General features: G+C 35.6%; 3 protein-coding genes and 1 long non-coding RNA gene across 5 annotated transcripts; 1 reads left to right on the forward strand and 3 right to left on the reverse strand.

Moving 5' to 3' along the window:
* Positions 1-4,576, reverse strand: LOC141612194 (uncharacterized). Its single transcript, XR_012529011.1, has 2 exons — positions 4,004-4,576; positions 1-538 (listed from the first exon to the last, which is right to left on the reverse strand). It is a non-coding gene; the product is annotated as an uncharacterized LOC141612194 (long non-coding RNA).
* Positions 4,577-4,677: 101 nt separating this feature from the next.
* On the forward strand, positions 4,678-8,925 carry LOC141612192 (rhomboid-like protein 11, chloroplastic). Of its 2 annotated transcripts, none has more exons than XM_074430911.1 (7): positions 4,678-5,040; positions 6,658-6,782; positions 7,299-7,384; positions 7,541-7,581; positions 7,662-7,828; positions 7,909-7,971; positions 8,457-8,925. In XM_074430911.1, exons 1-7 carry the CDS (start codon positions 4,800-4,802, stop codon positions 8,637-8,639), a joined length of 906 nt encoding a protein of 301 aa, XP_074287012.1. In that variant the 5' UTR covers positions 4,678-4,799; the 3' UTR covers positions 8,640-8,925. The 2 variants fall into 2 exon arrangements, with proteins under 2 accessions (XP_074287012.1, XP_074287013.1); XM_074430912.1 differs by having other exon boundaries at positions 4,802-5,040; positions 6,672-6,782.
* Positions 8,926-9,277: 352 nt separating this feature from the next.
* Positions 9,278-14,429, reverse strand: LOC141612191 (uncharacterized). The gene is made up of 4 exons (XM_074430910.1): positions 14,177-14,429; positions 12,762-12,980; positions 10,624-11,514; positions 9,278-10,336 (listed from the first exon to the last, which is right to left on the reverse strand). The coding sequence occupies exons 2-4, from the start codon at positions 12,840-12,842 to the stop codon at positions 9,503-9,505; spliced, it is 1,806 nt and encodes a 601-aa protein (XP_074287011.1). The 5' UTR covers positions 12,843-12,980; positions 14,177-14,429; the 3' UTR covers positions 9,278-9,502.
* A 1,785-nt stretch (positions 14,430-16,214) lies between these two features.
* LOC141614526 (F-box protein At2g17036-like) lies at positions 16,215-17,420 on the reverse strand. The gene has a single exon (XM_074433270.1). It carries the CDS (start codon positions 17,418-17,420, stop codon positions 16,215-16,217), a length of 1,206 nt encoding a protein of 401 aa, XP_074289371.1.
* Positions 17,421-25,558: the final 8,138 nt, after the last annotated feature.

Below are 25,558 nucleotides of genomic sequence, written 5' to 3' on the forward strand. Positions count from 1 at the left end.
TCCATTTTAAATTTAAAACAAATTAAATTTAAATTAAAAAAAATACAAATTAAATGTTATTTGACGCGTTTTAATTTACTCTTTTCCGGACAGTGGAAATCGGGGAAGTGGCAAATAAGCCCCAAACGTTTGCCACTACGTGCAAATTAGCCCCATAACATTTTACGCGTGCAAATTAACCCCATTACTTATACCCGATGTGCAAATCGCCCCAATTAGAGATATCCGAGTAAATTAGCCGCCGGAAAATATTGACGTGGCACCGGAAAAATGACTAGGAAAGATAAAATTAAATAATAAATTAAAAAAAAAAAACATGATTTATCAGTATCATTCGTTGCTTCCTCCTCTTAGAATTTAGGTTTCCATCTGTTTTTATTTCCTACGGCTGTTTATCGGCTTCCTATCTCCTTCATTACCGTCTTCATTCTAGAATAGTTCTCCTTCCCAGCTATGGTTATCCCCATGCCGAGAGGTAATTTTCCCAATTGATGTATCGTTTCTTTCGCTTTTGCGCTTTATTATTTGAATATGATACCTGATTAGAAGGGAAAAAAATAAGCATTATGTCAATAAAATTAGCAATTAACTGAGATACTAAGATGTGCAATTTGTTAATGTTTATTAGTTTCCGTATAACTAGTTGATTCTTTGTTTATCATCAGAAATGATGGCCTAATTGCTGCTAATATTATACTAACATGGCCAATATATCAATTATCAATTATTTTAGGTTCAAATTCTGCTAATATTGTCACGTATCGATGTTTTCATGGGGGAAGTTTTGAGACTAATGGAGATGATATTGAGTATGTTGGTGGATTGATTGATGAAGGAACTTTGGATATATGTCAACTAAATATGAAGCAAAAGGACATATTGATACAAGGATTGGGTTATCAAGTAGCTGATGTTGATTGCATTTTCATGTTTCAAAATAATAAAAAGATTCAATTATTATGTGATAATGAGACCATTGAGCAACTTCGTGTTGATGGAGTCACATATGGGAAAGTTGAGTTATATCTTATTCATTCTGCGATGGACGCCCATAATGCTGATGTAAGTGATGAAGTCCCAAGAGAGGTGATTATGAAAAGTAAGGAAGACACTCTAGTAGAGAATATAAATTTAAATGTTGGTGGTATGACTAATGACATAGAGGTCGATTATCTAGAAGAGGCATATATCAGTGAATTTGAAGAGATTATTGACAATGAAGACGAGGGTAGTACCGATGATGAGTTCATTCATGTACAAATGAAAAAAAGAGATTGGGTTACAAAGAGAAACGATGATTTTGGGGAAACTCAGATAATGAAAGAAGATTCTGACGAGGAAGACAGTGTACAAGTTCTGAGGAAAAAAGGACAAAAGGATAATTATTGGGGTGAAGGGGAGGGTGAATATGAGGATAATAGTCTTTTACTACCTGAAGAAGAACAATATAAGGATAGAGATTCAGACGATGAAGCTGCATTTAGTGCGGGTGATGACGACGAAGATAATCATGTACTTGATAAACGTGAATGGCTATTATATGAGCCTACAACTCCATTTGGACGTGTTCAACTAGAGTTGGGACAACTTTTTGAGAAAGTGGAAGTTTTAAAGAGAGCACTTATTTATTATAGTTGTCAAACACATCGCAGTTTTCGGTATTGTCATAACGAGCCAAAAAGAGTGCTTGTCAAATGCAAGTTTTATCCTGAGTGTCGCTGGAAGCTTAGTGCTAGATATATAAGGGATTATGAATGCATACAAATACGATTTTTTAAGGATATTCACACTTGTACACCTACTAGGATTAACAAGAGGGTAAATGCTGATTTTCTCGCTGAAGAATACCAAGAGAAGCTATTGAAACACCCAACTTGGAAGCTGAAATCATTTGTTAACGATGTGAAGGAAACCTATGGTGTAAAGATTAATAGGTGGCAAGCTGGAAGAGCTAAAAGAATGCTTACTGTCGCATGTGGTAAGGTAGTGGGAAGACAATATGATTCACTAAGAGCCTACATGTATGAGATGAAGAGGTCGAATGTAGGGACTAGCGTATTTTTATCATTGAAGTCCTGCATTCCAGGTTGTATTCCGCAATTTCACATGATTTACATAAACTTTGCTGCTGTTAGACACAACTTCCTCCATGGATGCAGGAGGGTGCTTGGCCTCGATGGCGCATTTCTCAAAGGGTATTGTAAAGGCGAGATACTATGTCTTTGTAGCAAGAGATGCAAATAATCGGATGTTTCCGTCGCATGGGCGATGAGTGGAAATTGAATCTAAGGAAAGTTGGGCTTGGTTTCTTGGACATTTAATTCAAGATTTGGAAATGGGAAATGGGAATGGCTGGACTTTACTGTCCGATCAACAAAAGGTTAGTTCATGTTTTAACTATTTTTTTCGTAATATTTTTGGATATCTATTTTGGAGAAACTTTCATAAATTACAGAATTATTGTGTAGGGATTAATGATTGTAATAGCAGAGATACTACCCGAAGCAGAACATAGACTATGTGCTAGACACATATTTACAAATTGGATTAAAGTCATCAAAGGGGTTCCATTACATACGCTTTACTGGAAGGCGGTCAAGGCTTACACTGAGAAAGAGTTTAACGACGTTATGCAGCAGCTAAGACAACAAAGTGAGCGTGCTTATACTGAGATGTGTGCAAGAGATGTGACTAAATTTTGCAGATGTTTTTATAAGACTTGGGCTTGTACGGATGTAACTTGCAATAACATGGCAGAAACATTCAACTCATGGATTCTTGATGCTCGAGAGAAACCAATTTTATCAATGCTCGAAGAAATTAGAAGGCAAGTAATGTCTAGAATGGTAGAAAAGAGAGGGGAAGCAGCCAAGTGTAATAGAGTTACTCCAAGAATTCGAGCAAAGTTGAATGAATTTAGGCAAGCAACGAGGAACTGGGTACCAATAGAAGCTAGTACAAATGTGTATGAGGTGCAACATACCCATAATAGTTCATTATCGTACACAGTCAGACTTGATCAAAAGGTATGTGCGTGTAAATATTGGGATTTGAATGGAGTTCCTTGTGAGCATGCTACCTCAGCCATATGTGCTATTAACCAAGATCCGGAGAGTTATGTAGCATTTTGGTACACTAAGGAAAGCTATGAAGCTTCATACTCAGTTCCAATGGAGCCACTTAATGGGCAAGCTCTATGGCAGACGGTCGAAGAGGGATCAATTTTACCAAGTGATCCTAGGATAAAGTGTGGGAGACCTCCAAATAAGAGGAAGAGAGCTTATGGTGATGTTCGACGAAAGCGACTGAAGTACAGGCTCCCTAAAAGTAGCAAACAATTGTGCTCAAGTTGCCAGAAAATTGGCCATAACCGCAGGACATGCCCATCTAAGGATACTTGAGATCATTTACTGAGTAGTAAAAGTTTCCCCTCATCATTGAGTATTGTAGCTACCCTTATTTTTTCCTTTTCATTTCTTTATGAACACCCACTGCTACTCTTATTTTTTCCTTTTCATTTCTTTATGGAACACCCACTGTCTTTGTCAATTAAAATTAATTTTGCCAAATTTTTATTGATCATCTACTGTTAAGTAACATTGCATCAGACAGGAAACTTAGTTTGGATTTGCATGATCATCTAAGTGGAAAAGCAATAAACTGATCTACGGGTACAAGTTAAGTGAATCCAACGCAGCTATCTCCACTGCCTCGCCAACTAAAACCCCTTTAAATTGGGATGGTGCCAAGGAAGAAAAGACTGTGTATTTGATATGTGGAAAATCAATAACCTGATCTATATAAAAAAAGAAGTAACATAAATAATAAAAAATGGTCTCCCAAGCAGTTCATTAACATAGAGAAAAAGCATACTCTAGCAGATGAAAAATTTATAGCTGAAAAATGGTTGTAAGACCGTTACTACAAATATAAATCAGCAATATGCAGCAGCCACAGAGTAACATTGATGCACTAATAAGTAAGTGAAGTGGGATGAACATACCTGAATTTTCAATCGGAATCGTTGCGAAATTTGGTTTAATTTTCGAGCTCAGATCCCACAAAACAACTTCGTTTAATTTACCACACAGCAAGATCAACCTCAACCATCGCCATTGTTAATTTTCGAGCTCAAATCGTGTAAAAATGGCAGTATGTAAGTGTACTCTGCATAAACTCAATTTTCCCCAAATTTCAATTTTTTTCCCAGTTTTTGAGATACTTGCTCGAAAATTGAGATGAAAAAAATGGCGGTATGAAATGGTGGATAATATATGAGAATTAGTGTAGGCTAAATAAAACAAACAACAAAATTGAGATGAAAAAAATAGAAAAATGGATCGGATTGAGGTGTAAGGATTGAAGGAGCTTAAAATAGTATGAGAGTGGGAGAGATAAGAGGAGGAAGCAACGAGTGATACTGATAAATCATGTGTTTGTTTTTTTTTTTTTTAATTTATTATTTAATTTTATCTTTCCTAGTCATTTTCCGGTGCCACGTCAATATTTTCCGGCGGCTAATTTACTCGGATATCTCTAATTGGGGCGATTTGCACATCGGGTATAAGTAATGGGGTTAATTTGCACGCGTAAAATGTTATGGGGCTAATTTGCACGTAGTTGCAAACGTTTGGGGCTTATTTGCCACTTCCCCGCAGTTGAAATATCATCCAGCCAAAGATCACACCAGAAAAAACAACAGATTAACACATCCCTGCATTCTGCAATTACTACCACTTGTGCAGGTAGTAACGAAAAGAAACAAGTAGAAGGGAGAGAACAATCAAGCAGTAAAAAAAATGGGACAAATTAATCAACTCCTCATACCAACTACACTAAACCCATCTTCACTTCCTCGATTTACCCCTTTTTCTACTCTTAAACCCCATTTCTTACCTTCAATTTCTCTGCCCTGCAACCTTCACAAACTTGCTCTTTCCAAACCCACTTCTAATTCTGTGTTTTTGCACCACCCTTTAAAATTTTCTAATCAATTCAATCATGGAACTCATCTTCGCTGCAAATTTAGCAGAGATTATGGTAATTTTTCATGTCTTTTACTCTCTTTTTTTTTGGGTTGCAATGGGATTGAATATGATAAAGTTTGGATTTTTATTGATAAAGTTTTATGTCATTTTGATTATGATTGTCTTGGAGATTATAACATGGGTGTGTGTGGACTTTTGTTGATTTGCTTGATATAGGTTTTAGTGCAATGTATTGAAACCCTTACCCGTAATTTGTGAGAGCCATTGAGGCACCGGAGTAATGTTGTAGTGCAATTTATAGAAAAAAAGAAATTCATGCATTGGAGTTAGGTCTTGGGTTTTTTGTTGTTGTTTTAGATGTTGTCTTAAGATCAATGGTAGAAGAAATGATGGGGTTTGTAGGTTGAGCTAGGCATTTTTGCTGTAATTGAGAAGGAAATTAGATAAAGTATGATTGTAGATTTCTTGTTGGCATATATTTGTTTGGTTGACGAAATTGATGGAAGCAAAAGTGTAAAACTTGTTAGGAAGTTCTGCGTCCCTTGCAATCGCGAAAGTGACTGGAATGTCTGGCGGTAAAATATGTTTCCTTTGTACAACCAAGAGACTTAGGGTCTATTTGGATAGGAGGATTTGGAGGGAAAGAGAGGGGAGGGAAAGGAAGGGATGATAAATCCTTTGTTTGGTTAGCAAAATGGAGGTGGTGGGATTTTGAGGGGAGGGAAAATGAATCCCTCCACTTCCCCCCTCCAAGCCAAATTATTTCCTCTTCAACAAAGGCAAGATTTGGAGGGAAAATGACCTCCTCCATTCTCCCTCCCCTTCCCTTCCATCCCTTTCTCTTCCCTCCTTCTCCCTCCCCTCCTTTTCTCTCCACTTTTGCTATCCAAACACACCCTTAGTTACTTCTCACGTAGGATCGATTCTTAGGAAGTATAAATCCACGGGTACATGGAGGAATCACTATTGAGTATTGACTGCCACTTATTTCTGGGTTGGTTGACAAATGAAGGATAATGTGAGACAATTATTTTGTTGTATACTTGTATGGAACACAATGCTTATAGAAGCTTTGCTCAATGAGTGATTTTTTTCACCCTTAATTTTTTGGGTCAGTCTTTATTCAGAATCACACATGGGTAAAGAGAGAACCAGGAGATAGTGTAACTAGGCATTTAGGCATTAAGCCGGGAAAAGTAATCTTGTAGAAAACACAAGCCAAGGAGGTCTTGGCGATATATACATTAACACTTTTTAGATATTCGATGTACATCAGCAATGGGTTATATAGTTAACTCAAAGCATTGACTTTCTAGATTTTCTAAATTTAGAAGAAATGGTTGAAGCTTGTTCTCTAGCTTGTCAAATGTCATGAATACTTTTTTCCTTGGTTGAGTTTTGTTTGATTCCTAAAGGAGATGGATTGGCAACAGAGTAATTATCCGTCTTTAAGGCTATGACAAAGAGTCGAGCTCTCAATGATTATGAATCGTTCTGAGTCATAGTTTTGTTCTAAATTAGATGTTGCAATGATCCTAAACTTACACACATCATATGCAATCCTACGACTTTCACAAATGTGCTGATTTATTGCTTTTGCCGATTTTCCCCGCTATAAGACAAGCTTCATGTAGTTCATGGTTAGTCAGCATAATAAAATCTTTCTTAGACTCAATGTCACAGCTGGAACTTGGGAAAGAAGATGAAAGGCGCAAACCTGAGAAAAGGGTGAATGGAGTGTTCTGGATTATTCTTCTGAATCTTGGTGTATATGTGGCAGATCACATATTACAGGTACTGCATTTTTCAAGCATCGTAATCTTTTGTGCTGGAAAGATTTTGATGTATAACTGCAAAATGAACTGTAATAACAGTCATGGAAAGTAGAAGCATTTCATTTGACACGAATTCTGATATGAGATGGTATTGTGTTGGTATTATCATGAGAATGACTGATATAAACATTAAATGGAGCTTTTATTCTCTCACTTGGTTAATTAGTCAAAAGGGTAAATCTTACTTAGTGACGTATATGTATGACCGTCTTTCCAGAAACTAATTTTTTTGATATGATCAATGGACCAAGTTTCTTCCCCAGACAGAAACGACTACTCCATCTGAAATTATTATTCTGATGTGTGTGACATGCCATGTTATATATATCCTTAGTTTGATATATGGTTAAATTGCTATATATTGGCTACCATGAAGTTCCTCATATGTTTAAAATAATTTCGGTATTCCAACATCATAAAGTTACAATCTTGGCCAAAACCACCAGCAGTAATTTTTTTTTCTTTTGCAATTCAGATGCGAGGGATTAGGATGCTATACTTGTACCATAACCGGCCTGCTTGGTATCAGTTTGTGACAGCTGCATTTTGTCATGGAAGTTGGTATGTTTCATAAGCTATGAAGATTTTCTTTGGTTGAAGTCCTTAAATCAACAACCATTGCGCAAACTGTTCGAGCTAAGACATTAATTAAGTGCTTAGTCTCAGTATTACTCGCTCTCTCTAGGTTGACTCTGTAGATGATGTTTGTTTCTGCAGGAACCATCTTTCCAGCAATCTTTTCTTCCTTTATATTTTCGGTAAGGCAGTTGTTTGATGGATAATTCTTTGATAGTTTTCAAATATACCATCTCTTTATATTAATTTAGTAAATGCTCAGGGAAACTCGTTGAAGAAGAAGAAGGGAACTTCGGGTTGTGGCTTTCTTATATTATAACTGGTGCGGGTGCAAACCTTGTTTCTTGGCTAGTTCTACCAAGAAATTCGGTTTCTGTTGGAGCATCTGGTGCTGTTTTTGGCTTGTTTGCTATCAGTGTCCTTGTGAAGGTAATTCTTGTTTGATGTTCTCTAATATGGCTAGTTCTTAATGAACGAATCGTGAATGGTCACCTACTTGCTTCTTGCAGATGTCCTGGGATTGGAGGAAGATTCTCGAAGTTCTTATTCTAGGCCAATTTGTGATCGAGAGGGTGAGAAAATTTCCTCAAACTAATTATGTTTGCAACAGTATTGTGTTACCGAGGAAGAACTCTTTTTCTTTCTCTAATTGCTCAAAATAAACTGACGGGATGAGTTTGGCTTGAAAATTTTAATAAAATGAAACCGTGTAATTTTTATTTTGGATATCTCACAAAAATTCATCTTCAATGAGAAGCGTACCTGAAAAGCAAGTTCATCACCGGGAGTTCCATTGAGCGAAGATTTTGGCTCTGCTGAGCAAAACAATGATTTTGATTGTTCTACATAAACCCATGTTCATTAAATAATTTTAAGATTTCTATAAGTACTTTAATTTTGAGCATTAAAAGGAAAACCCAATGAACGTAATGTTTACTCAAATCATCAATCATTATTTTTAGTCTCCGGGCTTTAATAGTCGAGGATTCTGACGGTTTACTATGTAATGTATCAGAATTTTAATTATCCTTTTTTTCTCTTTTTTTGATGGCGTCAGGTGATGGAAGCTGCCCAAGCGTCGACTGGTTTGATAAATGGTGGCTCTTACGCTGTACAAACTATTAATCACGTTGCACATCTCTCCGGTGCTCTTTTTGGGGTGCTTTTGGTGTGGATGCTCAGCAGGGTCCCATCATCGGAAAAAGAAGTCGCACCTGAGAAGTCTGACAAGACAAGATGACAGACAGACAAACCTGCTTTCTAATTGATGCATATAAAGCATACTGGATGAATTGCCTGCGGATCAGTTCCTTTCCTTGCCTCGAGTTAGTTTGTGTAGCTATAAGAATTTTGCAATTTCAAAGGAAAACCTTAAAGCCGCTTTCTGTGCATTTGTTCATAGTCAAAGTTCAGGATCCCCACTCCAAAATTGCAAATTTATAAGAAGTCTAAATGTAAGGCATTTTCCTGTGCATTGAAATTTTATCTGTTATATGAAAATCACATTTTCCTGCTGATCGAAGAAATGGTTGGTATTTGCTCAGGATCACCACTCCAAAATTGAATGCAATAATAACCCTGTCAAGAAAATCTCTTTGGACTGATCTGAAATCACTCGTGATGATCCAAATGACCTGACTTCTGACTAACTCTTACAAAAAAAAAAAAAAAACGATAATAACACTCGTAACAGACTCAAGCTTAATAACCTAAAATGAATGGACATGTACTCGTAAGTCGTAATGACCTCTCTCAGTCGAATGATTCAACAACACCCTCAGCACTTCGGCCTGTGGTCAGTGAAGCAGCACATCGACTGACTGAAGGCTTAAATTACATTAAAAGTGCAAATGAACAAGAAGGAAGACAGCACGTCGCTTAAATAAAAGAGTATCTCCAATATATTCATTACTATAACTTAAACATCATGTCCCAGCCAATCCGAGATGTAGCCTAATGACATTAGATGACGAGATACAATCAACGAGCCACAAAGGCAGTGATTCAAGGTGAGTTACTATATACAACAATTAACAGTAAGCAGGGTTTGACAGACTGTAATCATCAAACTTCCACCACAGATTGTGTAAACCAGATCCTCCTTTAGTTCAAGAACACCAATGTACAAGGAAGAGCAAGGTGACTGTACATACCTAGCTGCCCATGACCATGAGATTGCTTCCGACAAACAACCTGTGGTCTCCTCCCAAACCGATTCACTTGGCCCGTGTAACTTGCCTTAGGACACATGTTACTGCCCGGCTCCAATGCGTCTTTCACCACAAATCGGTTTTTTGCGATTCCTGGGGTAGAATAAGAAGAATCATATAGATGTGGAGACCCATTTTTAAATACATTCTCCAGATGAGCCACGGTAAACTCTTCGTTCTCATTGCTTGCAGAAACCATAGCTCTACTAATCTCCTTGGTTATTCCAGAAGCTTGCCAGGCTTCGGCAACGAGCACAAAGGTGGTGTCTTGAGGCTGGACCCCATACTCGACCATTATACTAAGGATTTCTTGTGCTTTCCAAGGCTGCTTTGCTTCTCCGTGACCCCAGATTAAGGTTTCAAAGGTTTTCAAATTTGGAGATATACCATGTTCACACATGGCATTGAAAACCCGGTTAGCACATTCCATTCTCCCTGTACTACACCATCCATTGATTACAGTCGTGAACATTACTACGTTAGGATGGAGACCCATTTTTATCATTTGATTAAGGAGTTCCTCGGCCTTCTCGGGTTGCCCTGCACGCGTATAACCTTTGGCAAGAATGCTATATGCATGTGCATCAGGTTGAATACCTTCTTTAACCATCTTGTCAAATATTTCCTGACACTTATCCATATAACCTGCAGCACTCCAGGCATTCATGATTGTGCTACATGTTATCACATCTGGTTTCACTCCGAAATCTTCCATCAACTCCAAAACCTATCAAAATGGTGCCAAATGAAATCAACTTGTGGGTGCCTTGAAATCAGTTCAAACAAGAGGCTCGAATTAATTTGGGGTCAGTTAACACAAATGACCGCTTGAAGCCGTCAATGAACCATTAAAATCATGGAAAGAAAAAAAAACCACAACAGAGAATCAAAAGTTCAAAATAACTTCAAAGCACGACATTGACATACAGCAGGAATGCATAATCAATTTGCTACCTTCAGCATGACATGAAGGTTGCAATAAAGCAATACGAGGGTGTTACAGTCAGTACTCACCTTATCAACACCGTCCATCTCTGTGATATCCAGAAATCCTTTAACCAGTGAGTTGAAGACAACAAGATTGGGGCGCAATCCAAGATCCCTCATCCTATAAACAAATCTTAAGGCATCCTTCATCTTACCTTCTTTACAATACCCACTAATTATAATACAGGTAGTCCTTTCGTTGGGCTGTACATTATTGCTTTGCATCTCTAATATCATTTCCTCAGCAAGCTTAGTCTTTCCGTTTCTGACATAAGCCGTTGCTATAGTGTTGTACGTCACAGTATCAGGTTTTAGACCAGAAGCCAACATTTTGAAGACCACGTCCCAAGCCTGTGCGATGTTCCCCTTGCTACACCAAGCCCTCACCAACACATTATATGACCTAAGATTGGGTTTTACAGACCCATTTTGGGACATGTGCTCAAGAAGCTTCATTGATTCTTCGGGTTTACCGGCTATACCAAAAGCTTTCATCAATGTATTGTAAGTGCTGGTAGTAGGTCTATATCCACTCTCTCCCATTTTTACAAATGCATTCATAGCCTTTTCCACATTTCCTGATTCTGCAAAAGCATTGATAACGGCATTATAGAACACTGAATCGGGTTTCATTCCATTTTCTTCAACTTGGGAGACAATGGGATGTATGTAGTCAAAACGCTTGAGGATGGTCAATGCGGCTAAGAGAGTAGTGTATGTTATCAGTGATGGATTGTGTCCATCCTCAACTAATTTCTCAAACGTTGACAGCGCATCTTCTGCCTTCCCTTTATCGACCAAAATGTTCATCAACTTTGTTTGAGCGCGCACAATCTTGCAACTTGTTTTCTTCAAACATAATGAACAACAAACGGTGCCAGGCTCTGGATGCAGTTTGATGTGATCTAAACTTTCTCCCTGAAGCAATTAATCAACCATAACAATCATTAGATCCACAAGCAATCATTTGCAGATTGCTATTATAGGAATTATTAATTAAATATCGTCCATGATAATACAAAGGGACAGAGTTGTCAAGGTTTTCAAGCTAACTATGACAACATCTTGACACGATATAGGGCTCATTTAGAGAGCAACAACCCGGAAGAGGCCACAATGTCCGATTCCTCTAATTATGTCTAAAACATAGATTAATACCCATAGCGGAACTAGGATTTGACATTAAGGGAAGTGAAAAATTCCAGCAGGAACACACTACTAAGATAATAGAGTAAACCAAAAATAATGACGATTGCACTAAAAATACTTTTTTTTTTTTTTCATTGTTTAGAGAGAGGGGGAAGGGGGAGCTGCTCTAACTTAGAGGATTGAATAGTGACGTTGACGCCTGTTGAAGTTTTACAATGATCCATAAGAGGATTCTTTTTTTTTTTTGGAGGAACCTTAAGTGGAAATTGTAGTTTCCTCAGATGACCTACAAGTTTAAGCTATTAGCAGCTGATGACATAATGAAGAATCACAACATAAATGCACTTTTACAGTGGCCAATAGAGCAAAATCACAAAAGCTGTCTCATCAAAGTAACTACCCCTGTCGTAGCCAATAATTTATGTCTGTTTTCTGATAGAGTTTTCAACAAGAAAGTTGGCCAGAGCGTCTCGGATTCAATTTTCATACAGAACATGCCTGAAAGAGAAACGTGAACTATTGGCCGGATGGACCAAAATGGAATACGACACAACGGGATTGATTTTGATCCTTTGGTCATGGTCTCATGGAGACTGGCCACATGGCACGGAACAGGGAAAAGAAGAGACACAACACAATTGACCACAATAGCCAACTTTGTAGTGACTATAGATCTAAGAGACCAATACACTTGGTACTTTAACATACTCCCTCGTCCCGGTCATTTGTTTACCTTTTCCTCCTTTGTGTGTTTCAGTCATTTGTTTACCTTTATTTTGGTAATGCTCTTAGTGAGTAATTAGATCAGCCATATGGATTTGATCCACTTGTCATCCAATAACAATAGCTACAAATAGTCCCTTCCTCCTTCCTCGGTTTTTGTGCCAAAAGCAAAGGTAAATAGGGAGTACATGACATGACAGATTGACAGCAGGGGATAAAAATGCCAATCTTACGAAACTAGGGAACAAGCTTAAGGCACATTATTGTGCAAGTCGATTATTCAGAACACTTACCTTAGCTGATTTTCCATGAACCATTCTCTTGGTGGCAGAAGTTCCTCTCAGATGGCTGAGCATGGGATTACATAGAGTCATCTCTTTCACAACTGCTTCAGCAACTTCAGTTTTTCGGAGTAAATGTTCCACACTTCAACTTCACATTCAAGATAGCTTTCTAATTTTTTGTTTCCACTCTCAATTCACCAATTACCACAATAGGAATTCCTAAGCAACCTGCAAATCGGAAAGTTAAGAGCTCAAGTTTTCAGACTATATATGATGGTGATCATCCCAGCCTCTTCCCCCCCAAGCATTATTAAAGCATAGAAGACCGCTTATAAGAAATTTGTACAGAAGTTACAAAGCACTGATCTTTTGAACATATCTTAGCTGAATTTGTGAATGAAGTTGTAGATTGCAAAAGCCCAAACTCCAAAGTATAGTACTCCGTATTAAAAAGAAACATCCCTGCCTTACCAACCCCTTATACTTTCACTTCACTCAATCACCTCTACGCATAAATTGACAAGATCTTTACGGTATAAGTGGAAGTTACACAGTGAATAACTGAATACTACAACATCAAAACCCCATTACCTTGTCTCAAGTTCTTAACAGCTGCTGCATACACGGGGTAAGGGGAACGGGGCAGAAGCTACTTCAAGGTTATCCTTTCTTACGAAAACTATGTGGAGAATTGCATCGTCTGTCTACGACTTAAAATTATTATAAACGTCGACAGTTTGTGAACCATGTTACTTTTCTTCATATTTCAAAACCAATGAATAGTAAGACTTTGGATAAATTGGAAATGAAACCCCAATTGGCCCAACATTACACAGTGCCTCAAGCGATCCTGCGTATGGCGGGAAGAGGGACAGATGCACGAAACCTTCAAGTAGAAAAGCATTGCAATCACAAAGCAATAAGGCCCTTTCTTGTGTTTTAAATTATTTGTAAAACTGTCTCGCAAAAAGCCAAAGCTCAGTTCCTACAATATTTCCATCTTTCTCATACCCTTCATTAACATACCCTTCAATAATGAATAAAAAGGTAAACAAATGATCGGGGAACGCACAACACACGATTCCAAGTTTTAAAGTTAAGTCTTCTCAGAAGATATGCTCAAAAGATCAAAACTTTATAACTAAGAGTAGATCACTACAAAATCTATTTGTGCATATGATAAAACCTTGATCCGTCTTAAGCTTAAGACGGATACTTCCGTCTTAAATGAGAATGTGTGATGATAGAAATTAACATTAATACCAAAGTGGATCACTCAAAAACACAATTTTAAACCAAAAATACCCAACAAATTAATCAAAACACACACTTTGAATAAAACCCAAAAGAGATGAATCAAAAACACATCTAGAAATGAAATAAAGGTAGTTTAAAGTTTGGGATCAGAAATGTTAAACATTTACCTGAAAAAGTGATGAGCAATTGTTCATGGGACTGAGTGAGTTGCAGAGAAAGGAGAGTGATTTATGATGTAGAGAATAAATAGATGTTATTAATATGTGTGTTTAATTTGACGTGGGTAGAGCATATCAATGGAAGGTTGTTATCCACACATATAGATATCCCAAGGGATTGGAGGAATTTGTTTATGTGGATAACGAGATTACTATGTGAAAACAGGCCACCACAGGCACATCTCATTTCAGTCTAGATTGTCCGTCTCATTTTCGTGTTCCCTCTTGTATTCTACTATCTCTCTATATTTGACACATAAACATTACACATTGAAATATATTTAGATGTTCTGAAAGGATGAGTTGTTAGAAGATTGAGGCCGTGGGATGCGAGATTGGACATAAAAGTGAGACGGATGTGCATTTTGTAACACTTTATTTAGCAGGACACATAAAGTTGGATGAAAAATTAAATATTATGATTATTAGATATCAACAAACTTCAATTGTTATTTTAAGAGTAATCATATTCAAGTTATTTTCATCGCTGATGGTTAATTTGAGTTAGTTTCTAGTCCCTCACAAATCTATCCACACCACCATCCTGTTGGAAGTATCCCTCTTATTTTGGATTAGTACAAGACAGCAAGTATGCTATGAATGCGTAAGAGCAAATTAAGCAGAGTCTGCCAAAGGTATGCTTGTTATGAATGCAGAATTGGTGAAATGCATGTAGGTCTGTTAAAAGCTACAAGACCATCAAGACATTTCAACAGAAGTGACTAGACCTGGCAAAAGCAACCCGACCCGATTGATCTGACCCGAAAAGGCCGACCCAAGACCCGAACTACATCACCCGAACGTGACCCGAAAACCCAATTTGATCCGACCCGACCCGAACATGACCCAAGCTTTCTTGACCCGAACTGGCCCGACCCGAAAATGACCCGATCCGAAACCACCAAACCCGAAAATGACCCGACAAAATATAACTCTAATTGAACAGATAAGACTTGAAATGACTTTTTCTCTATTATTCATTGACCCGAAAATGACCCGACCCAAAACAATCCGACCCGTTTAACCCACCCGACCAACAAACCCGAAACTGACCCAAAACCCAAAATGACCCATCCCGAGTTAACCCGAAATCAATGAGAAACCCGAACTGACCTGACCCGAATTAGCCCGACCCGTTTTGCCAGGTCTAGAAGTGACAAAACAAGATGTCCTTAATTCACAAGGGCTTATAAATAATCGGTGAAATGCATGTAGATCTGTTAAAAGCTGACTCGACCCATAAACCCACCGACCCGACCCAACTCGACCCCTTTTTCCGGAGTCAAGATCCGGAAATCTTGACCGAAGCCCAATCAAACAAAACTTGAAATGACTCGTTTGTTTAGCGTCAAAATGTGTATGGAGTAGGACACAAAAATGGAACAGATGATCCTTACCGAATAGGACAAATATAAATATATAATGTACTTTGACATAAAGTATTCCTGCTTAAAAGAAAAATAGAAAAGGCGAATAGAAGAGCTTCAAGTGCCAAGTGCAAAGTCCACTAAGCTCATAAACGGCACCAGAGATTCATTGGTTACTCTGATATTCAGGAAATCATTCTGTTCAGATAGGACATCCAAGGGAATACAAACAATCATGTGCAATGCCATTTGGGAATAACACAAGTAAATTGCTGTTAGTTATCGCCTAGAATACAATGTTAAGCTCCCTTAGAATCACCGTAAATTGCTGTCAGTTATCCCCTCTATCGGCTTATGGGATTCAGCTGGTAAGGTAAAGAGACACCAGAACCTGATGCTGTATAATCTACCTTTTTACTAGTTACTATGAAACTATCAAGACCAAATTAAGCAGAGTCTGCCAAAGGTATGCTTCCTATGAATGCAGAATTGTTATAAATCAGTCTGCCTGTATTCATATCATGAAACTAACATGCCTGCCACACAATTGTGACGACAAAAGAGCAAAACCCTTACTAGTCAAAGGGAACTTAAACGTAATATCATAACCCGGGACGATTTTAAAAATGAGGAACAAACCAGGTTGGTGAACAAACTGAGGAACGTGTATCATTGTCTTCATAAAACAGCTCTGTCATATTCGTTTTGATGTCAAATACACTCATATCATGTCCAGCAAGCAGTGTACGCTCACTTGGATACAGCCACACCTCACTTTCATCATCCGTGAAATATATACAACTACGTTGCAAACCTTTGGCGTGTGCTGAAGAAACTGCCATAGAAGAGTTCTCACCGACAAACAACGCCACATCACCTAAATCTTCAACGCTCTCCCAATTTTTGTCGTTGGGATTAAGTTTGTAGATTTTGAAATCTATTGTTCGGTGAGCAATCTCATAATCATCATAATAAATATCATCTAAATCCATCTGCCCTAACTTGAATCGTATCACCAAGAGGAGATCACTACCTGATTGTACCAAATATGCGCTATTTGCGCTTGCGAAAATCCTATACTTACCTGTCAAATAAACCATTGGTTTAACAACCCCTAAACCATAGAATTCCGTAACACTCCAATACGCAATTGCTCCTTCATAACCATATAAAGCAAATACAAGATCATCCATGACCACAACATCAAACACGCTAACCTTTGGTTCCTTGATCAATATTGTCGTCCACGACTGATCTCCATGCTTAGCAAAAATTGGGCCCTTCATAAACACAGAAAGTAGCATAATAACAAACTCGTGATGACCACCAGCTTGAGACACTTTGAGCACAATGACCTTTTGCAAAAAAGCCGCCAAAAGCCACTCATTATAATCAAACCATGGAACTTCATTATCTGGGGGTTCATATATAGGTAGGGATGGGATGGTTTGCAAAGATGGGAAACTAATATTCGCCTTGGTGATTGGATTAAATAATTGAACGGAGAGGTCATGTTTAACCATTGCAACCCAACCATAAGGCGAACCCCAACACCTTGCTCCATACATCTCTGGCAGATTCAAACTGTAACGCTTATTATTGTTAAGCTTGAAGATGTTCCGAGGACACTTGTGATTAATTTCAGTGTTTTGAGCAAGTAAAAGCCATGGTACTGGTGTAGCCGTCCATAGGTTCTTTATTAAGGACGAAGCACGATTCCAAGAGCGACAAACAGTAGAAAAATAAATAAAATCGTCACAAGATTCCAACTTGATTGCAATTTCACCAACAAGATCGTCAGGCAATGTAGACCAATCGACGGCCATCTAATAACAGCAGTAGTAAGAATAAGCAACTTATGTGTTCTAAAAAAGGGCGAAAGAAGGTGGAGATACTTGCTTGAATTTTTTTTTTTTTTTTTTTTTTTTTTGACAAGATACTTGCTTGAATTGAGCTGAAGAAGAAGGGTTGTTTAAACGCAAGTTTGTGTATTGAAAACTGAATTAAGTTGTTTTGTTTGATTTGTAATCCCGCTTTCTATTTAGTAGCTGTTCTTTCTCGCTTTTTTTTTTCTTGATTCGATTCATTTTCGATTGATTCGATTCATTTCGATTCGATTGATTCATTGATTGATTCCATTGATTGATTGATTGATTCAACTCTATTGATTCGATTCAAATTTCTCATTTCACTCCATTCGATTCGATTGATTCGATTCGATTCAATTATTAAGTTCAAATTTCATTTAAATTTTTTACTCATCTTAAATTTAATAGTTATTATTAATTTTGTTATCAATAATACTATTTTTTAATATTATTCTTTATTATTATTATTATTATTATTATTATTATTATTATTATTATTATTATTATTATTATATTTAATAATAATGTTATTAATAATTTATTTATTATTATTATTATTATGAATATTATTATTAAAATGAATAATAATGTTGTTGTTGTTGTTGTTGTTGTTAAAATGAATAATAATGTTATTAATGTTAATAATAATATTATTTATTATTATTATTGTTATTATTATTATTATTAGTATTGTTGTTGTTGTGGTTGTTATAATTATTGGTATTATTATTAAAATTAATAACATTTATTATTAATATTATTGATGGGGCACGCCCAACCGACTTGACCCAATAGTCAATACGGGGTCATACAAGTCAACACGCTTGCCAACATGGTTACGGATTAAACTTGATACTCTACGAATCACGAATTGTTAAAAGCGAATTCTATCAACGATTCATCGAAAATACATATAACACATTTTCTATAAGCGAATCGCGAATCGATAAGGCGTATTCATAGCGAATATGGTAACCATGCTTGCCAGCCATCATTTGAGGTACACATAGAAATCTATAAATACCTCATTATTCACCCATCAATGGTAAAATACTTCTCACCAACAACTTCCTCTCTCTAGAAGTAAGACTACTCGAGCTACTATGAGAAGGCACGGAAACCTTAGCTTCAAGCAAGGTCCCAACTATCCACCAAGATCTGTAAGGCATCGAGAAGGACCTATGCGAACCCTCCGAGGCCCTATTTGTTAGCGTGAAAGATCCATCCGGAGAGAGCAAGCATAGGTTCGAGGTGTCATCGTCTGAAAGGAGCGCGTTGACCCGACCCGGATTCGAGCAACGCTTACTTGAGTGTTTTTATTCGAAACAATTATTTTTACTAATATCATTATTAATATTGACATTATTATTTATTATTGTTATTAAGAATATTATTAGTAAAAAATTACTATTTTTTCATTATTATAATTTATGATTATTCATATACTCCTCCCTCTATCCCTATCAATTGTTGTCCTTTGGTTTTTGGCACAAAGACCAAGGAAAGAGGAGGGGCCAATTATAAATGACAAGCGGACCAAATTGAGTGTGAATGATCAAATTGCTCATCAAGTTCATTCTTAAAATAGAAAGGACAATAATTGAATGAGACACCCCAAAATGAAATAGGACAACAAATTACCTACAGAGGGAGTATAATATTATAATTTTTTTCTTAAAAATATTAATTTTAGTATAAATAGTATTATACTATGAATATTATTATTAGTACAGTTGATAATAACAATAATATTAAATATTATTATTATTAATATTAATATGATTATTTCGATTCGATTTCACTCAATTGACTTTATTGATTCGATTGATTACTCAACTCTCTATTGATTCGATTCGATCCAAATTCAGCTCCATTCATTCGATTGATTCGATTCGACTCTCCATTCGATTCGATTCATTTCGATTGATTGATTGATTGATTCAACTCTAAAAAGCCAGAAAGAACAGGGCCTTATACTGGAAATTTTGACTTACAAAACCTAAAGACTAAAGAGTACTTGCTAATATCTCACCTCTCACGTATCTATATCTATCTAAATTTATCTATATACTCCCCCTATTCACTATATTCTTCCCATTTCCTTTTTGCACAAAAAATAAGAAAGTGAATTTGGACCACACAAAACACACTACCCGACATGCAATTTAATTTGGACCACATAAATCAACCCAAAAAAGGAAATAGGGAAGAAAACCCGAATAATCCGAATAAGGAAATAGGGAAGAATATAGTGAATAGGAGGGAGTATATGTTAATCCTCTAAATTTCTTAAATATTTCGGTGTATATTTCATATATTCATAAATCAATCAATACTACATCCTCCATTCTCATATGATGTATCCATTTTATTACCCATATAAAAACGGAGTAAGTATATATTAATTCCAAAAATCAAGGAAGTTCAATGTAATTAAATAAATCTATACAAATTAATTATACTATATAGTTTTTAATCGCTAGCACCGTGTGATGGACCTGAACAAGGGACTTCAATGTAAATACTATATAGTTTTGGTTGAAGTATAAATTTAGAGAACACTAGAATATAGTGAGTTTCCTTAAATAAACAGACCCTACTTATGATATGAATTAGTATAAAGATTTTAATTATTTAACATACATAAATATAATATAAGTCGTTATATTTTGAAAACTATTAAAAGATAAATAAATCATTTTAGATTTCCAAAAAATATAATATTCACATAATTCATTAGATTTGTAATTTAATTAGTAAATAATAATGATTGCTCTTAAATAATATTCAAATTTAATATTTCAGATTTATTTAAGTATAAAACTTTAATACAACTATATAATCATCAACTAATATGATAATAACCACCCATGTGAGTAGTAAAAGCAACAATAGTAGCAACAGTAGTGAAAGTCATACTATCAGTAACGGGAATAGTGAAATTAACAGTAATAAATGCGGGAGTAATGAAATAAAAAATAATGATGGAGTAATGAAAGAAAAAATAATGACGGTCGGAGTAGTGAAAGTAATAGTAGTCACAACATATGCAATGAAAGTAACAATAGAAACAACAGAGAGAGTATGAAAAATTAATTAACAATTCGGTTTTGGAAAAATATTAATTTATTTAAATATATGAGTTTGACAAAACTAACGGATTAACCGTACAAATAGTAGGAGTAGTTATTAAAGAAACAACCGTAACCGAAAAAGTAGTGAACGTAATAGTATTAACAGAGAATGTAGTGAAAGTAATAATATTAACAGCGGGAGTGGTGAACGTGTCTCATAATTTGTTGATTAATTTTACATCTCATTATAATTTCAAGATATAAATTGTAAATGTATGTGTTAAGCAAATTTAGCGAATCATATTTCATAGAAAAAAAATTTTGAATGGTAAATAAAGGTAGCCCGGGCGTAGTCGTGCATCAAACCTAGTCAACTAATATGATAGTAACCACCCATGTGAGTAGTAAAAGCAACAATAGTAGCAACAGTAGTGAAAGTCATACTATCAGCAACGAGAGTAGTAAAATTAACAGTAATAAATACAGGAGTAATCAAATAAAAAATAATGACGGAGTAATGAAAGTAAAAATAATGATGGCCGGAGTAGTGAAAGTAATAGTAGTCACAACATATGCAATGCAAGTAACAATAGAAACAACGGAGAGAGTATGAAAAATTAATTAAAAATTCGATTTTAGAAAAATATTAATTTATTTAAATATATGCATTTGACAAAACTAACGGATTAACCGTACAAATAGTAGAGTAGTTAAAGAAACAGCCGTAACCGAAACAGTAGTGAACGTAATAGTATTAACAGGGAATGTAGTGAAAGTAGTAATATTAACAACGGGAGTGGTGAACGTGTCTCATAATTTGTTGATTAATTTTACATCTCATCATAATTTCAAGATATAAATTGTAAATGTATGTGTTAAGCAAATTTAGCAAATCATATTTCATAGAAAATAAATTTTGAATGGTAAATAAAGGTAGTCCGGGTGTAGCCGGGCATCAAACCTAGTTTCATATATATTTTGAATATCTCTCTTTTTCTTACACAATATATCCTTAAAAAAAACATATAAAATATCTTTTAAAAACATATAAATTATTTCTTATATATATTTTGGTGTATATTTCATATATATTTTGAAATTCTCTCCCATCCTTACACAATATATCTTTAAAATTAAAAATTAAAAAACATATAAATTCTTACACATTATATCTTTAAAAATCATTAATAAAGTAAATAATAAATATAAATATAATATCTAAGCAAAAATATATTATAAACTAATTTACTATAGGTCTATAGTTATATGGTCTATAGCTATATGATATTCTCTCAAGCAAAATTACAGAATATATTTATATAAGCAAAATTACGGAATATATGATTCTAAAACTAATTTATAACCGAAATTACGGAATATATTTTAAATTCATATATTAATGGTACTCTTCCCAAAAACAAACGTACTCATAACCATGTTAAATCTACAAACTACAGTAATGGTAAAAAAAATACTTCATCAGCTATTATGGTTGTCATTACTTATTAATTTAAGACGGTCTTACACTGTGAGACTGTTCTATAATGTGGAAAGACAACTTATTTGTTAGCATTAAATGATTTTTTTTTAATAAAAATAGACCGTCTCATGGTGTGAGACCCTCTTATTTTATAATTTTTAACTCATTAAATAAAAAGATAATTTTTTTTATTAAGTTAATAATAAAACTGAACGTTTTTTTATTAACAAAAATGGACAGTTTCATAGTTAAGGTTGTCTTAACCTATAATTCATGAATACATTTTACAAGCATTATTATTATTTTTTTCGATGACTTTTTAATGTGTATACGAGGGTAGAAGGGCGGGTTTCATTTGATATTATTTTCCCGATAATTTTTTACACCATTTAAGTGGGGTTATATATCCTTTATGTTGTCTATATATCTCAAACGGGTTGGGCGCATCGGAACATACAGGTCGGGTACGGTGGGTTCAAATACGGGTTATGGGTCGGGTTATTAGGGGTAAAGTGCGGGTCAAAAATTAGTACATAAGGCCTTTTATAGATCTGAAAAATATTTTTTTAAAACTAAAGTATTTTTAATATTAATATTTTAATTATATTCAATGTTTAGTTTTTAATTATTTTTTCAAAAATATTATATAATACAGTAAATATTAATATTTTTATAAAAATTATTTTAGTTTATCTTTGACTCAACGGGTCGACTTGTTCGTGTCGGGTTCACTTAAAATAGCGGGTCATTTCAGGTTTTATATCGAACGGGTTACTGCTCGAGATTTTCAGGTTTTAACCCTGAAAAAATGGATGAGATCGTGTTGGGTCAAAATTTGACAGACTTATATCTTAGTCATGTCTTAAACTCATAACTTATCATTTAGTTAAAATAATAATATTGATACGAATTGTACAAATAACCAACTCTAATTTGTTGTATTTTACATTTATGTAATATCGACTTTCGTATGACTTTAAGTTTATTAACAATATATGGAGTATTAGCTTAAAGGTAATCATCTAACTACAGAGTATAACACAGCCCGTGAGTTTCACGGGTTTAAAACTAATTATGGTGAAAGAGCTTTATTCTCAAAATCACCTCACGAATAAGAGTAATAGTTAGAGTGTGTAATTCTATTGCGTGTGGTTTTTATCCGTTAAAAATATCCTGCAATTGGTAACAGAACCCCGGTTGAGCAGGTGAGGGATAAGGGAAGCGTGAGCCACAATAAGCAGATACAATTGTGTTCGATAAATTCGATGGGAAATAATTTACTTCCTCATAAATGCAAATAAGTGATTATTTGTATTCTAATAATTTACATGTTCCATTAGAAGGCGTTAAGCTGAATTCTATGGAGAAGGCTGAGTGGGAACTTCTGGATAAGTAGGGGCTAGGTGCGATGGTGCGAATGTGCGATGATGCTTGCTCAAAATGCTGTATTTAATGTAATTGGTGCAAAGACAATGTTGGACTTGATGAATTCCTTAGAAAATATGTATGAGAAACCATTTGCACCAAATAAGGTATTTCTTATTGGTAGATTGTTTGGGTTAGTGATGCATGAAGTAGTTATAATGGCCGATCATATTAAAGATTTTAAAGGGATCACGAGGCAATTAAGCTTCGTGAAGATCGGTTTTGATGGTGAGATAAAAGCCTTAACTTTATTATCTACTTTACCTAGTAGTTGGAATACTAGTGTTACTTCAATATGTAGTGCTCTTGGACAAGAGAAACTTAAATTTGATGAGGTGCGTGACTTAATTCTAAGCAAAAGTATTCCCAAGAGAGAATTAGGTGGAGACGTCGGGGATCAATGAGAGTGGATTAATTGTTGGGGATAGAGGGAGAAAAAATTATAGAGGTGCTCACCGTGGGAGATCTAAGTCACGAGGTAGTGCAGGGCCGAATTTTTGGGAATGTTGTGAAAATGGACATGTAAAGAGAGAGAAATCCCAAAAACAATCGACAACAGCGTAATCAATAGGATGGCGATGCGACACTAGCTACAAAGGTTGAGGGTGATGTTTTGGCATTAACCGTCAACTATCCAAAGGAGTCTTGGGTGTTACACTCATATCAGTCAGGTGTATCATTTCATACTACTTCATGTTAAAAAAAAATTCATAAATTTTATTGGTGGAAGATATGATACCGCTTATACGGCGGAATGGCAAGATTGTGCCAATTATGTGATGAGGTACACTAGATTGGGCACAAGATTCATCATTCACGATATCTAGAATGCTAATAAGTAATAACTCATCAAGACTGTTAGGGATAAAAATTAACTTTTTATTAAATATGACGTGACACCTTCCCATTGGATAGAGGAAAGGCAAAGGGATTGATGACATGTAGAGTGTGGGGACCGTTAGATTAATCAGCAAGAAAACACACTTGCAATTGAAGTCTTACGCAAAAGTAAGGGGGCCGAAGAAAACAATATACCCAACGGCTAGTGTAACTACACAAGTATCAGACCTCTAGAATTTGTGAATTAACGTTCGAAATTAAAACATAAACTACTATAATATCGAGCATAAAGCTAGTGTAAACCTATTTCACAAATACGGCGAATAAACTAGTCCTAGTCGATCAATAAATATTGGCATCTAAACACAAGTTCATATAAAGTCTCACATAAAATAGAGCAAGATGGCCGAAGAAAATAATATACCCAACGGTTAACACGATTCAGGTTCGATTGTATTAGCGTTGTGCCTCTTTTTACAAGGGAAGATTTCGACAATCGTGAAGCAGCCCAGAGAAAAATCTTGTTTCATGAACGTTTTCCGTTCTGGGGTGTTCTCATTTAAGAAAAGGGGTCTACTTCTAATAGAATACAAAGTCTTCAATGTAGAAAGAATCAGTGAAAAAAAAAGCTTATAACTCGTGAGAATTCGAGAGAAAACATTCAACAACACGATCGGAAGGTTAAGCAACTTCTCTGAATCAAAGCCCTACACGAGATATTTTACTCTTAATGAAAATAAACAAAAGACTGAAGGCTATCCAACTGAGAATTTTGTGACTGCTGATTAAAGTGAGTCGTGTCAATATCTTCCCTGCAGAAGAAAGAGGCAAAAAGTGATAATCAGGTCATACTGACAACAATCAAGGAAGCAAAGACATTGAACACCAAGGTAAACCCGGGAAAGCTGACAGAAACCTGATTAAACCCATGCCCAAACTAAGGAATAACCCAAAAATTACCCAATCTGAATGAAGACATAAGGCTACGACAGGAGGTCGTATAATAGCTTATGCATCTCATTTATAGTCATTTAATAATATTAATGAATGAGGTGCATAAATTTGTAGAGTCTTATTTTAGAATTTGTTTAGAATGGTTTAAGCGTAGTACAACCCACTCCACATTCTAGTGTTTTTCCCATTTCCAAATTCCAACAAGAAGTCCAATTTGACTATTTCATCAATAAAACCACATTCGACCGCCGTTTCACATTTACATCTGTTTATCAGAAACTCCACAAAATTAAAATTATACCTCAACAGAACAAATAGGATTT

This window comes from Silene latifolia, chromosome 11 (genome assembly GCF_048544455.1).
Source record: "Silene latifolia isolate original U9 population chromosome 11, ASM4854445v1, whole genome shotgun sequence".
Lineage (NCBI taxonomy): Eukaryota > Viridiplantae > Streptophyta > Magnoliopsida > Caryophyllales > Caryophyllaceae > Silene > Silene latifolia.

Excerpts from the sequence above, each read along its gene's own strand:
- LOC141614526 (XM_074433270.1), bottom strand. The coding sequence starts at position 17,420 with ATGGCCGTCGATTGGTCTACATTGCCTGACGATCTTGTTGGTGAAATT.
- LOC141612191 (XM_074430910.1), bottom strand. The coding sequence starts at position 12,842 with ATGACTCTATGTAATCCCATGCTCAGCCATCTGAGAGGAACTTCTGCC. Across the intron at positions 11,515-12,761 it reads TTCATGGAAAATCAGCTAAG|GGAGAAAGTTTAGATCACAT; the intron begins GTAAGTGTTCTG and ends TAATTGCTTCAG. Across the intron at positions 10,337-10,623 it reads AGATGGACGGTGTTGATAAG|GTTTTGGAGTTGATGGAAGA; the intron begins GTGAGTACTGAC and ends CCATTTTGATAG.
- LOC141612192 (XM_074430911.1), top strand. The coding sequence starts at position 4,800 with ATGGGACAAATTAATCAACTCCTCATACCAACTACACTAAACCCATCT. Across the intron at positions 6,783-7,298 it reads TGGCAGATCACATATTACAG|ATGCGAGGGATTAGGATGCT; the intron begins GTACTGCATTTT and ends TTTGCAATTCAG. Across the intron at positions 7,582-7,661 it reads TTTCTTCCTTTATATTTTCG|GGAAACTCGTTGAAGAAGAA; the intron begins GTAAGGCAGTTG and ends GTAAATGCTCAG.